Source organism: Neurospora hispaniola (genome assembly GCF_033458365.1).
Source record: "Neurospora hispaniola strain FGSC 10403 chromosome Unknown B0T23scaffold_9, whole genome shotgun sequence".
Classification (NCBI taxonomy): Eukaryota; Fungi; Ascomycota; class Sordariomycetes; order Sordariales; family Sordariaceae; genus Neurospora; species Neurospora hispaniola.
In genome coordinates, this window is record NW_026944414.1 from 818,926 (window position 1) to 831,373 (window position 12,448).

Consider the following 12,448-nt stretch of genomic DNA (forward strand, 5'->3'; position numbering starts at 1 on the left):
AAAATCACGTACAGATAGGAAACAATGAAGATCAAGCCGGTCTGAAGGGCTATGGTATCCAAGTTTTCCCAACAGTCCGCCAATTTGCTCGGGCAGACCAGTGCCGTGGTTGGAATACTGGATGGCCAGCAAGGTTGCTCTTGAGGGGATTCGGTCAGCAAAGTTGACGTCTCCCTGGCTTCCCTTGTCAAAAGCCGTGTCAAGAGAGGCCTTCGTGCCTCGAACAAGTTTGCTCTGAGAGAAGGAGTAGGAGCCGGAGAACTGACGATCATGCTCTTCCTTGTCTTCCATATGCGTCTTGATCACCTTCTCAATTTCTGCGCGCAGCTTTTGGTCGACATCAACGCCTAAATAGACGCAATCCTATTCGTACTTGGCGATAGCGCTGCTGAGAGTTGGGTACGCTTTGACCTTGTTGCTGCTCTCGCCAGCAGCAGCCGAGCGAGATTGCACAACTCGGGTCGGAGCTTTGCGCGCCTTTCTCGGGGTCGCCTTGCCCGACGGAGTCTCAGCACGAGTTAAGGTAGGAGCAGCTCTGATTACTGGCTGCAATGCTTCACGAGCCGTGGTGGCCAGCCAGGCGATCTCTCGAGATTCCTGGATGTCGGTGAAGTCGATGTCGCTGCTTCTGACGACACGACTATGTGCAGCGACGGCGGGAAAGCGATGGAGGAACAAGAACGAGGTGCAAGTGTTTTGGGGGCGATGCGCTGTTCGAGGAAGGAGGGCGCCGGACTGGCTAGTCTCCCACATACACCGCAAATGTGAGGAAATGGTATGGTAGTAGATCGGGATGTCCGTGTAGACTATGACCCTCTGTGCAGCTTCCCATCGCTCCCCCTTTGAGAGCTCTTTCTTTCAATATCTTGCCCGGTCAATGAAGGCTACCACCTCAACGGGGGTTATTGGAGCATGACTCGAATCAACGACATCCTGAAATTAACCGACAAACCAGACGGGCAAAAGCAAAATCTTTGAGTATTTGATGGGCCGAACGCATTCGCCATCCATGAGGTCCCTGTTACGCCCATTGACGACGAGTTCCGCGAACGCGATCTGGCCACGCTCAAGAGGCAATTGCTTCCTGAGCAGACAATTGCCTTCATCCTGAAGACAAAGGCGCCACAAACCGCCGACTATGTCGCCGGCGTGTGCCGCTATATTGACACTCGAGCCATCGGGCAACACACAGAATGCGAACGTAGGTGCGGGTGTAGTGGTGAAGTGGCAGGCTTTTTTTTTTGTGACCACGCAGCCACGGGCTTCGCCAGCCTTTCTTGAATTATTCTTGCAATGGGCGGGATATAAAGGGAATGCAACAGCGCGTACATGGCACATTGTCTCTTGCCTCATTCAATGTACTGCTACCACTATCCAAGTCCATAAACTTCCGAGTCCAGGCCCGTCTAAACTATATGATCTGCTCCTTCTCCGTGTCCTTGTCCATCCGATCTTGATATCGTCCAACATTGACATGAGCAAGCCCTTCATCTTCTTTTATTTAAATTCACAGACATTCTCTCCATACTCACTGAGAATAAAACATCCATTCTCTCCCCGCTACCAACTGCCCGACAACATTTCCAAATCTTCCATATCACGGACATCGATTCAATTTCCTCCAAAATCGACTTCCACGCTCCCCATCTGCATTGGTCCCTTCCCCTGGTGCCATTTCCACTTGCTCTACCATCATGTCTTCCTTTACCGCCAGAAAGACCGCTGACGTCTCGGGATCAAGTGCGGGTGCTTTTGTTGCGGCGAACGAATATCCACAACTCCAAGAGCACTTCACCAAGAATGATATCGTCCCCAATGCACCCGGACCAATTGCGGAAGCTTTCCTCGCCGACTTCCCCAACGGCCCAGAGAATAACTGGTGTGGCCTTCATGCAATCAGAAACAGCATGTTGGCCTACATGTGACAAAACCCCCTTGTGCACGTGAGGGCGCCCACAATTCCCGGGCTTCTAAAGGCTTTAAAGGACCATGCTACCAAAGTCTTTGAAGGATGGTGCCAGCTAATCCCAGACTACAAGGTGACCCAATTTTACTTCAGTGAAGATGAATTAAGGGAAATTTTCAAAGCGTGGGCATCTGACCTCGGGTCCAATCACAGACGGTGCCGTGTACCGTTGGGAGATACCATTCCACTAGGTACGTTTTGCTAACCAATACGATAAAGCCGCCCCATGTATTGGAGAATCGTGTTCATGTTCCATACGAAGGTAAGTCTAATACCGACGTGGCAAGCATGGTGAAGATTCAAGCCGGCAGCATGGACGGCAGAGTTCAGAATGAGAACGTCCATATGCTTCTTTGCATTATTCCATGCCGAGACAACCTAGCCACGCTCGGCCTGACACCTGGACAGGAACCGCTAGAGGTGTGCAGCTGGGCTTCATACTAGTCGCCAATGCAAGGGAGCAGCTACTCAACCTCCAACTAGAGATTACCGAGTCGACTGAGTTCAGACTGCCTATCCTGCGTATTTGGATTTTTCACAACGGCCACGAGCACTGGGAATGAATCCACCCAGGCCCTCTAGAAGATGGGTTTAAACAAGTGGTGCCGCAACTCGACCATCATCAGTCTGAGATGCGGCCATCGATTCCTCACACTCTTCATGGAAGGCAGCCGGCACTTCCCACTTGGAGCCTCCAGCCAAAGCAGTACCCCAAACCCCAGCAGCTCCCAACTGCCACTCCAGACCTTGATGTGATTCCTCCTCGGCCATGGACTCAAGTTACATCAGTCCCAGCTCTTTCCATCGGTGGATTCCAATCACAGCCGCAGCTTGAATACAAGTCTGACTTGGGCCACCTGGACGAGCTGCATTTCCATGTCCCCTCCGAGAAACCCTACCAGTCACTCCATTCCCCCCTTCCCCTAGCGACTTACAGACCATACCAACCGCCAGAACCTCGCACCAACGCCCCGGAGCTGCAGGTGAAAAGTCTGCGCAGAGGATGCCAACATGAATTGTTTGACATACAACATGGGATGCATACCACATCCGCACCTCCGCTTGCTCCTACTTGCATTTCGTTGGGCTTAGGAGTAGGTCTCGAGTTTCCTCCAAGCTGGTATTCACCACCTCCTCCAACTCCTTGGTATTTGCCTCCTGGTTTTAATTTACCGGGGCCTCCAAATTTCTCTCCCTTTTCAATTTAGGTGCCTCTACCTCTCGAGGAGCCTGAATGGACCCTCTTCCCCTCACCATCTCCATTGACCCCTTACACCCAACCATTCTCCCAACTGGAGCAACTGGATTGGAAACAGCTGATCATGGCTGGTTTCCAGGGGCAAAGGCTTCAAGTACAAGCGGGGGGTCAACAAGCCTCCAGTCAACCCGTGCAGCCGTCGGTGCGTCCAGCAGCCCAAAAGCGGCGCATGATGTTGACCGAGGTTGAGGACGACAAAGGCCAAGAAGAGGAGAGACCGGCAAAGAAGAGGAGGAGGAGGAAGCGGAAGTGGAAAGCGATATCGTGGGAGGTCCATGTTCCGGCCTCTCCTTCACGGGGCTCCTGCTCAGATACCGGCACGCCATTCGGGGGTATTTAGGCTGCCCAGTGGTATCCGTTTCTCCTTCTTCCGTTTGACGGCTATCCATCTTGGTCAGATAGCTGGGATTTGGGGGCTGCAGGGCTGAGGAAAGGGTGGATCGGGTTGGCTTCTTCACTGGACTAAACATTGGATTGGCATCATCGGGCTCGCATCTACCTTGGGTGAGTATTACTGGTATTGGGATTTTGGAGACGTTATGTTGGAGGTCAGAAAGGCATCTTCCGCGAAGGATACAGCATACTAAATTGTTTAGACGTTAGAGCTCACGCGTTACGGTTCACGAATCACTACTATTTACGACTCACGATGTACGAGTTATGAAGAGTAATCAAGAGACAATTTGGTATCCAGAGGTGCCCTACATGAAGCTCGCAAGGTGGTTGACCTCAATGTGCTCGTGGTCGTGCGTGATGGTAATATGAAGGGCACATCGGTTTATTTGAATACCTAGCGACAGATGAAATTTAGTGAATATGGCACAAAACAGGTGATCAGACATAATGCTTACGGATGTTTTTGATCTCCAAACCAGGCGGAGAGAACTGACGGTGATACGTGCTTGGGTGATGGTGATGGCTTGCTGGGTCGCATGGGGTCGCTAATCTACATTCGACCGTGGGAAATTCAAGGAAATGAAGTAGGTCATAATAGACAGTCAATTGACGCTCGATGACGCCTTCCGCCTCTAAACCTACCGCTTTCCGTCATGGCCCCAAAAAGGGAGTCACTGTAGACATCAACATCCAATGTCTCAACCCATTTGAAGCTTTGTCGGTATCTTCACGTCCGAAGAAGTTATTGATGTAGTTGTGCCGCAACATCTTGAGCATGAAAGAGGACACGGATGATGCGACGGTATTTGCACACGCTGGTGAGATCAAAGGTACCTAGTGAAGATGGCAGTCGATTGACAACATGTGAAACCACCTCCCGGGCCGTATTCGCTCGGCACGAGTCTGCAGTCCTGTTAGATCGTGTGACTTTACTTTGTTTCTATTGCACCCACGTTGACGGATGCTCATGCCGTGGCAGTCCAGTCTGGTCATGGCCAAGATGAAGTTCAGGTCAAGTTGACAGGCGAGCAGAGTGGAGGAGAGGCACCGAAATGCACCTTCCTTATGCCGTTCACATAAGCCGCCGAAGATGTCCATGGTGACCGGCACTTACAACTGCCGTCCGTCAAAGTACTTGCACTTGCCAACCTCCCGTCTGAGTCGTGGAAGCACAACAGACTGTTTCCAGGTTCTGGCATCGCAGATGCACCTCGGAATGCTGTGGAGTCTGGCTGCCCGGTTGCAGCAATAAAGTGCAGACACCTCAGCTACGCGATTACAGGTGAGATAGAAGGGATGTAGATACCTCCCAGATTCCATATATTCATCGTGGAATCAGATGAGACTTGTCTCAGAAGGAACAGACGACATTAGTGTACTTTCCAGACGGGAGGAGGTGTTCAACAACAACCCCTTACTGCAAAAAAATGTGGATATCCACGCCTGCAAGTTGTTCTTTTCCACGCTGAGGTCCTTTTTTCACGTTGATTATATAGTACTCGGCTAACAAAAACGTGACTCTGTATCCAAAGAATCGGGAACTCCCGGGATCGCTGTCAAAACCTACCCAAAAATTGGAGCGAGCGATTTGAGCTGATCACCTAGGCACTTTGACCGATTTCGCTTCCAAGCACCAACCTGATCGGAGATGAGCGGACAATACTAGCAGCAGTTGAGCTAGCTTATCTACACTATCATTGTGTAAAACGAAGGAACAATGACGGAAGACACGGGTGGAAACTAAGGCCCAGATGAAGAGAAAGAGCGAATGCGGTCCGTGAGAAATCTCCAATCAAGGGTTCCCTTGCTTCCATGGCAATACCCGACTCGAGTCGTCACTACCTTCAGTTCCGTAGAGAAAGAGGTAGCTTGATGTGGTGCTCACCACGCTTGATTCATTGTTCTTTGATCGTCGTCTCTTTTTCTTTTTCTTTTCCCAAGTTTCCCGTTAATGGCGTTGGTAGGTAGGGTTTGGTATCGACGCAAGGTTCCCCTCCGCAGCCTTGTACTCAAGAAGATCGGGAGTTCGTGGTCTTTCATGTAAAACGTCCCGCGTGCGCGGATCATAGTAGCGAGCGAAAGAAATGTGTATGTACTGTACCTACCTACACATCATTGCTCACATCAATGAATGAAAGGCAAGGATACGATGTCATTTCAAAGTTTATTCCTCCAGGCTTAATCCCTCATTCAGTTTTGAGCTTTGTTCACACAATGATTACACGGCTGACCTGTCGTTCAAGCTTGATCCTTTCAAATGGTCCTATCGTTTTTAACACGTGCGTATGATCAACAAAGCAGAAGCGGATACTTCCTTGCTTCCCATATAGTTCGGAATTCATTCCGCACCGTCATCAATTGGGAAACTGAACTTGTTCCGGATACTACTGTAGTAAGTAAAGTTACTCTGCAACTAAGTGCTTGCTTTCTGGGCCGGAACGAAGTTGGTTCTGGTAAAGGGAAGAATACTGGCCATACTGTGCGTGCGTGTTGAGGGTTTGTCCCGAGAACTAACTGGAGAAAAGCCCAAGGAATGCATCTCCCTCGCTTGAGGTCTCGCCAGGTACGATCCCTATTGGCCAGTTTCTTTCCGTCTGTTTTCATTCCTGGACTTTTGGCATCGACGACGAGACAAGGCGCTTGAGGGGGGCAACAGTACTGTAGATAGATAGATCCCTAAGCATACAACGGTGACACCGACCGGACCGATGATACACTAAGTAGCATCATGTGTAGTCCGACTGAAATGGACATCCGCTCGGGGCCGGGAGGAATGTAACCTCCCCTCCCGGGCCCCCGGCTAGTCTTCAGTTTCAAGCCATTCGCCGATTATACACAGCCCGCAAAAGCACAGATCCATGCGCTCACCTTCCTATACCTTTTACTTCCCCGTAATGAGCTGAGGATATTATCCACTTTCTTGTGTATCTTGAATGTCCCCGTCAAATGCGCCCGCGCTATGCGCGGCTGATAAGGCTTCCCTCCCCCTCAATTTATGAACCCCGTCTCACCTCACTCCCGATTTTTTTTTTTTTTTCGCCTCAACTTGAACTGCCATTCTTATGGCTTGTTCTTTCTTCAGCTGAGCTCTGCTTGGGAAGGTCTTTGGAAGATCTTCGATGATTTCGGAGGCTCGGGGTTCGTCACTTTTTCAGATTTCCGGAAGACGCTGTGAACTGGGAAAAGAAAAAAAAAAAAAAAACGCCAATCAAACCCTGCATATGGCCTAATTTAAATTACCTGCAGCCTTTAGGGTTTTTGGCGCCATCTCCCCCCCCCCCCTGGCAGCATTTCATATCTTTCTAGAATCTCGCTAGAATTTCTTCATTCCCCTGCCTGCTCAATGAATGTGTCCGCGTGGTCTTCGCTATTCCCGTTGATATGTTGGCTGGGTTTGTTGCTGGGCTGATGTCAGATTCGGAGATACCTTGCGGTCAAGTAAGATGATGTCCGGAAAAAGCGCTCTCCTAGTAGGGAGAAAGAAAGTTCGTGGCACTGTTACTCGGGAACGAGCGAAGCGGGACGCATCATGATACGAAGCTTGAGAAGCTATCGCTGGGCTGTTTGACTTTGTAGAAAACGTGTGTGTGGTGGAAACGGAAGCAGAAGTGGAAATAGAAGGCTTGCAGAACTTCAACTAGAGATTGTGTGTCTCATCAGGCATCCTGTTAGCTGGGCGTCGGGCGGAGGCTTTCCTTCCATTTGTAGCAGAATGTGGAAATCTGGAAAACAAGATTAAATTTGATGCTCAGAGAGTTACCAGGGGGGGGGTGGTCCTGGATGGAAGGTAAGCATGGAAGGCATGGAAAAGACGAATTGTCTTTAACAAAGAGAAGGGGTCCAGTCATGGCTCAGCTGTGTTGCCGAACCGTGAACTGGCCGATCCCCATGGTGTGGGAATCACGAACGGTTCCCGCGTCTTTTGAACCTTGTGGGGTCCAATCCCGTTCAGCCGCTTTCCTTCTCAGGAGAGCCCGGGCCCTGGGAATGGATGGATGTTGGTGATGATGTTTTGTGGGGTTCCGGTTTTTTTTTTTTTTTTTTTTTTTTTTTTTTTCTTTTTTTGTTCGGTACTCCTGGTGTCCCGTCAGCAACTATTGTGAAAGTATAGGCGCATATTTTGGCGTTTGCTTTACGGTGGTGTTTCTGCACTACACTAAAACAGTAATGCCTTGGGTGAGGCTTCTTGGCGAAAGCCCACAACCCCGTTGACCACAACTCCACGAACGACAATCTGGACCTCGCGGTTCTTACCACCTGCTCGGACACCACGGACGAACGAGATGCGCGAACGCATCATCATCCGCTGCATGAAACCACTTGGCACTGCTGCGAACCCCGCCATGCACCGCTAACGCAGGTGCAATGCAGTACACACACTAAATATCCGTGGTGTGGTGGAGGCAGTGTCAAGAAGCCAGTGGTACTACGTCCGTACTCCGTAGAAGCGCTGGACTCCGCTTGGAGTTGCGCCTTTGGAAGCCACCGAAGCCTTCTGGCGGGTTGCAAAAGACGTTGATGTCTCGTGACACTTCAGTTCGCTTCAGATGTTCCGAAGGGCGGTGGACGAGAACGGCGGGGAGACGGCAGAAAAGGGTCGTTTTATGTTGCAGAGATCATCTCTGGTGATCGCGATGTCATTCTCTCCCAGGAGGGAGTGCCAGTGGGAGATGGCCGCTTAGGTTATTAAAGGTGGATTCGTTGGTGGAGTGGGTGAAAACAGAGCCATTTCTTGGCCGTGATGGTCAAGGCGCTTGACCGAGACTATGACGATAGTGCAGCGTGTGATAGAAGGGATATGTCCTTCCATGGACGAGATGCATCTTGCTTCGACAGCAGAAGACACAGTACGGAGAACTAGCACACAACGATCGGGGTTCTTTTAGTGTCACTATTGTGCGAGCCTTGGAAATGGTGGTGGTGAGGCTCTCGAGCAATGTGCCCAGGATAAAGGTCGTGCCAGTTCGTGGCAGGGACGTGCCGTACCTAGAAACTGACTTGCATGCTGTGCCGCCTTAAATCGGTATATAGTTGTTGGCTGAGGTGAGAAGATAGAGTGGGGGTTGTGCCGTCTTTGGGGAAGAGCTGTGCATATGTTTTGGTTGGTAATCATGATTCGAGGTTGGTGATCTTCCTTCCAACGCAAGTCCAGATCCCTTGGACCGAAAGGCTACTTAAGGCTCAAGGCTGAACCGCCGTGCTGGTTACGGTATGCTGCTGTTGCCTTGTGTCGAAACACGGGGAGTGGATGCCTTGCCCCAAGGAAATAAGAAAAGGAGGAATGGAGATAGCAAGAGAGTGAGACAAAACGGTCCCAGGGACGTGGATGAAGAGGCTCGGGAACCGCAAGCTGAAGCGGTCGGCTACTGGCGAGTCGAGTCCACGTCCAGCGTCGTAGGAGTAATTTGCCATGGTCCATCGAGAACTGGGGCTCGTGGGACGACTAGGACGGAAATGTCTAGACGGAGAGACGGTGTCGGCGCCCAAGCAGGATCTGGATGATTACCTGCCCTGCTATCGTCGAGGTTTGCGCCGGGCATTGGTCGGATGGTGAGATACTGATGTTCGGTGCGCACAGTCATCACACATGAGTGAAGCAGAAATCGCATCTCGATGCCATGATTTATGTATTCCAACCATCAGACAGTTCAGTTTTGCCCGTGACCGCCTTGCCTTCCGTCCTCCAAAATGATCGATAGAGAAAGTGGACATTCAGATAAAGGCCCCGGCCCCGTCCGTCGTGACGGACTTCCACTTCTGTGATATACAGTGTGGATGTTGAGCTGCCTTCCTGTACCCTCCCGGTTGGGCGCTGCGAGAAGAGAACTGAAAGCTCCGTCGGCCAATCAGTCAGGCCATATAGCCCTGCCTGCCCCAGAAACGAGCTCGAACCATGAGCGACCATCTCCTTTTTGGGGCACGTCCACCACCACCACTTGGGCGCCCGTGCATCGCCGGGTCTTGGCTACCCCTTGAAGCTACAGCACCTATTTCCCTTGCAACTTGCAACCTCAGTTCACCAAGACAGTGTGAGAAACAAGACAAGGAAGAGTCCTTTTGCCTGCAGCTCTCCATTTCGCGGCCAGCAAACCCACACTTCTTTGAGCAGGCAATATTCCGTAGCTCACGCCATTTCCCATCTGGCGTTTCCATTCTTTCCTTCTTCGCGACTGCTGTCCAACCTCGACCCTTTTCTTATTTTTTCCACGTCACAAACTGAAGCGAAAAGCACCGTTTGTGGTTTTTCATCGCCGCGTTTCCTGTCCCTTGCCAGCCAGCAACCACCATTTTCTTTCTGTCGACAGAACTTTCTTAGCTCTAATCGCCCGATACCTATCCAACGAACCAACCCTCCTTCCATACTGTACAACTTCTACCTACCAGTCGGCCGACTTCCGCTTTCTCCCTACCGCAGCTTCTGCAAATCTACTAGCGCCCCTACCTCTACCTAGCAGGTATGTACCACTAGCTTGTAGCCTCCCTCCCCTAAGACAGAGACGGACGGGATCCCTGGGCAGCACTGATCATCGGCCAGTAGTGGCTCGTTTCCTCGTCGTTCCTGCTTGCTCGTCTCCACACCGGCTGCTGCACTCTGCTGCACTGCACTCTGCGCACCCGCCGCTCAATTCACCGCAACCACCACCCGAACAACCTCCCACCACTTGCCGTCCGGCTCACCTCAACTTCCACTTCCACTTCCGCTTCTGCTCGCTCGCTCGCTTCTCCGTCGTCAAGACTGCGCGCTTCCCCTGACAACACGCTTTCTTCCAAGGAACCTCGCTTCCTCCTTCTACAGCCATCGTCGCCATCCCATCCTTCGACCTTTAATTCTACCCGCCTTCGCATCCAGGATCCCCCCTGAGGGCTGTATTCACCACCCAGTGACGTTTGTCTGCACCGTTGCGCGAGCGACTTAAACCATTTAATCATTTGAGGAGGCCATTCAATATTGCCCCTCGTGTCGACATCTCGACTTTTTCCAACCTTTTACATTTTACATCTTCTTTAATCAATAGCCACAATGGCCAACAAGGTAAGTCGCTCCGCAAGCCTTCATTATCTCGCCCTCCTCGATTGAGGCGTACTCTTGGGTTCAATCGCCTGCGGCATTTCATTTGGCTGACATCGCTCTCTTCCCCTTTTCGCAGTTCACAAGAGAATACAAGCTGGTGGTCGTCGGTGGCGGTGGTGTCGGTAAATCGTGCCTTACCATCCAGCTAATCCAGGGTCACTTCCTTGACGAATATGATCCTACAATCGAGGGTGCGCTACAACCTGGACCCTCTCAATCTACGTTCCAATTTTCTTGGTCGTGATTGTGGCCTAGTGAACCGTGGACTAACTTCGAGCACAATAGATTCGTACCGCAAGCAATGCACCATCGACAATGAGGTCGCCCTTCTCGACATTCTAGATACCGCCGGCCAAGAAGAGTACTCGGCCATGCGCGAGCAATACATGCGCACTGGTGAAGGTTTCCTGCTCGTTTTCGCCATCAACTCGAGGGAAAGCTTTGAGGAAATCAGGATCTACCAGCAACAGATTCTTAGGGTCAAGGACAGGGACTCGTTCCCCATGATCATCGTCGGAAACAAGTACGATTTGAGGGGAGAGCGCGTTGTTTCGGAGCAGGGTAGGTTTTCACTTCTTCATCCTTGCGAGGGCCAGGACAGTACGCTGACAACACTTGGCAACAGAGGGACAAGCTCTTGCCGCCGAGTTCGGTACCAAGTACATCGAGACTTCCGCCAAGACACAACACAACGTTGAGAACGCTTTCTACGATCTCGTCCGCGAAATCAGGAAAGAGGACAAGAAGCTCGGCGAGAAGGTCGGCGGCACCTCATTCGCCAACAACAATGGGGCAGTTAAGCAGATGGACGTCGGTGACGAGGACGTCCAAGCAGGCTGCTGCGCCAAGTGCATAATGATGTGAATGATCGAAACCAACAGGGGAAGAGCAAGCGGGGAGTTAAAAGAATTGGGACACGTTTGCAATGAAGAGATGGACGATCACACACACACACACACACACACACACACACACACACACGCACACAAAATCCGGACTTTATAGACGACATGGATGTGCAAACAACCGAAACACAAAAGCCATATCGGACGGCCACGCCCATACCTTAGCTCACGTACGGTGACCAGTCGGGCTCAGGACCACGGGACCAGCGGAAGGAATATCCGCGTTTGGAGAAATTCAGGCGAGAAGGGGGTTAGGAACCGGGACCGGGCACACACATTCTTTGCATTTTGTGGGCATTTGTTGCAGTGGCACTTATGCGGATGAGCTGAGCGACTTGAAAAAGTTGCTTTCAGTTACCAACCGACCGCTGGGTTTTTAATATCACACCGCCGCTGCTACAATCCGCTCCTTGGCGTTCGTGAGGCGTGGTCGGTTTCTCTATCAGCGTCTGGAAGAGGTCGCCGAGGGAAGAAGGAAGGCTGGGTTCGGTCTGGTTGGTTCGGCGAAGGGGTTGGTTGGTTTTGGTTTGGTATAATCCTGGTTCTGTTTGGTCTGGTCTGGTCTGTCTGGGGTTTTTGTTGGCACGTTTCTGTCCGTGTTTCACGATCCGCGGATTTTGTGATCAAATACTTCTTTCTGCTACCTTTTTTCACTTTACACAATTTGGGAGTCGTTTATCCGCGAGAGAACTGTACTTGCTATGGATGTTATGTCATGGTGGGGATTCTGATCGATACTGGGTTTGCAAACTCTCGAAAGAAAACCGTTTATTTGTAATTCATTGTTACTAAACCTTCTGCCTTTTTTTTTTCGTTTTCTTCGTTAGTGCCTGGTCCGAGTGTGTTTCCTC

General features: G+C 51.1%; 3 protein-coding genes across 3 annotated transcripts; 2 read left to right on the forward strand and 1 right to left on the reverse strand.

Moving 5' to 3' along the window:
• Positions 1–363: 363 nt before the first annotated feature.
• B0T23DRAFT_399525 (uncharacterized protein) lies at positions 364–1,338 on the reverse strand (the record flags this gene model as incomplete). Its single annotated transcript, XM_062838427.1, has 2 exons — positions 364–739; positions 953–1,338. The coding sequence occupies 2 exons, from the start codon at positions 1,336–1,338 to the stop codon at positions 364–366; spliced, it is 762 nt and encodes a 253-aa protein (XP_062688721.1).
• Positions 1,339–2,254: 916 nt separating this feature from the next.
• Positions 2,255–3,564, forward strand: B0T23DRAFT_399526 (uncharacterized protein; the record flags this gene model as incomplete). Its single annotated transcript, XM_062838428.1, has 3 exons — positions 2,255–2,386; positions 2,593–3,060; positions 3,175–3,564. 3 exons carry the CDS (start codon positions 2,255–2,257, stop codon positions 3,562–3,564), a joined length of 990 nt encoding a protein of 329 aa, XP_062688722.1.
• Positions 3,565–10,398: 6,834 nt separating this feature from the next.
• On the forward strand, positions 10,399–11,988 carry B0T23DRAFT_242715 (NC-ras protein). The gene is made up of 4 exons (XM_062834056.1): positions 10,399–10,653; positions 10,769–10,883; positions 10,978–11,253; positions 11,318–11,988. Exons 1-4 carry the CDS (start codon positions 10,642–10,644, stop codon positions 11,554–11,556), a joined length of 642 nt encoding a protein of 213 aa, XP_062688723.1. The 5' UTR covers positions 10,399–10,641; the 3' UTR covers positions 11,557–11,988.
• Positions 11,989–12,448: the final 460 nt, after the last annotated feature.

What these genes read in the sequence shown, in the direction of transcription:
- B0T23DRAFT_242715 (XM_062834056.1), top strand. An exon ending in ATATGATCCTACAATCGAGG is followed by an intron (nt 10,884 to 10,977) that starts GTGCGCTACAAC and finishes CGAGCACAATAG; the next exon opens with ATTCGTACCGCAAGCAATGC. An exon ending in GCGCGTTGTTTCGGAGCAGG is followed by an intron (nt 11,254 to 11,317) that starts GTAGGTTTTCAC and finishes ACTTGGCAACAG; the next exon opens with AGGGACAAGCTCTTGCCGCC.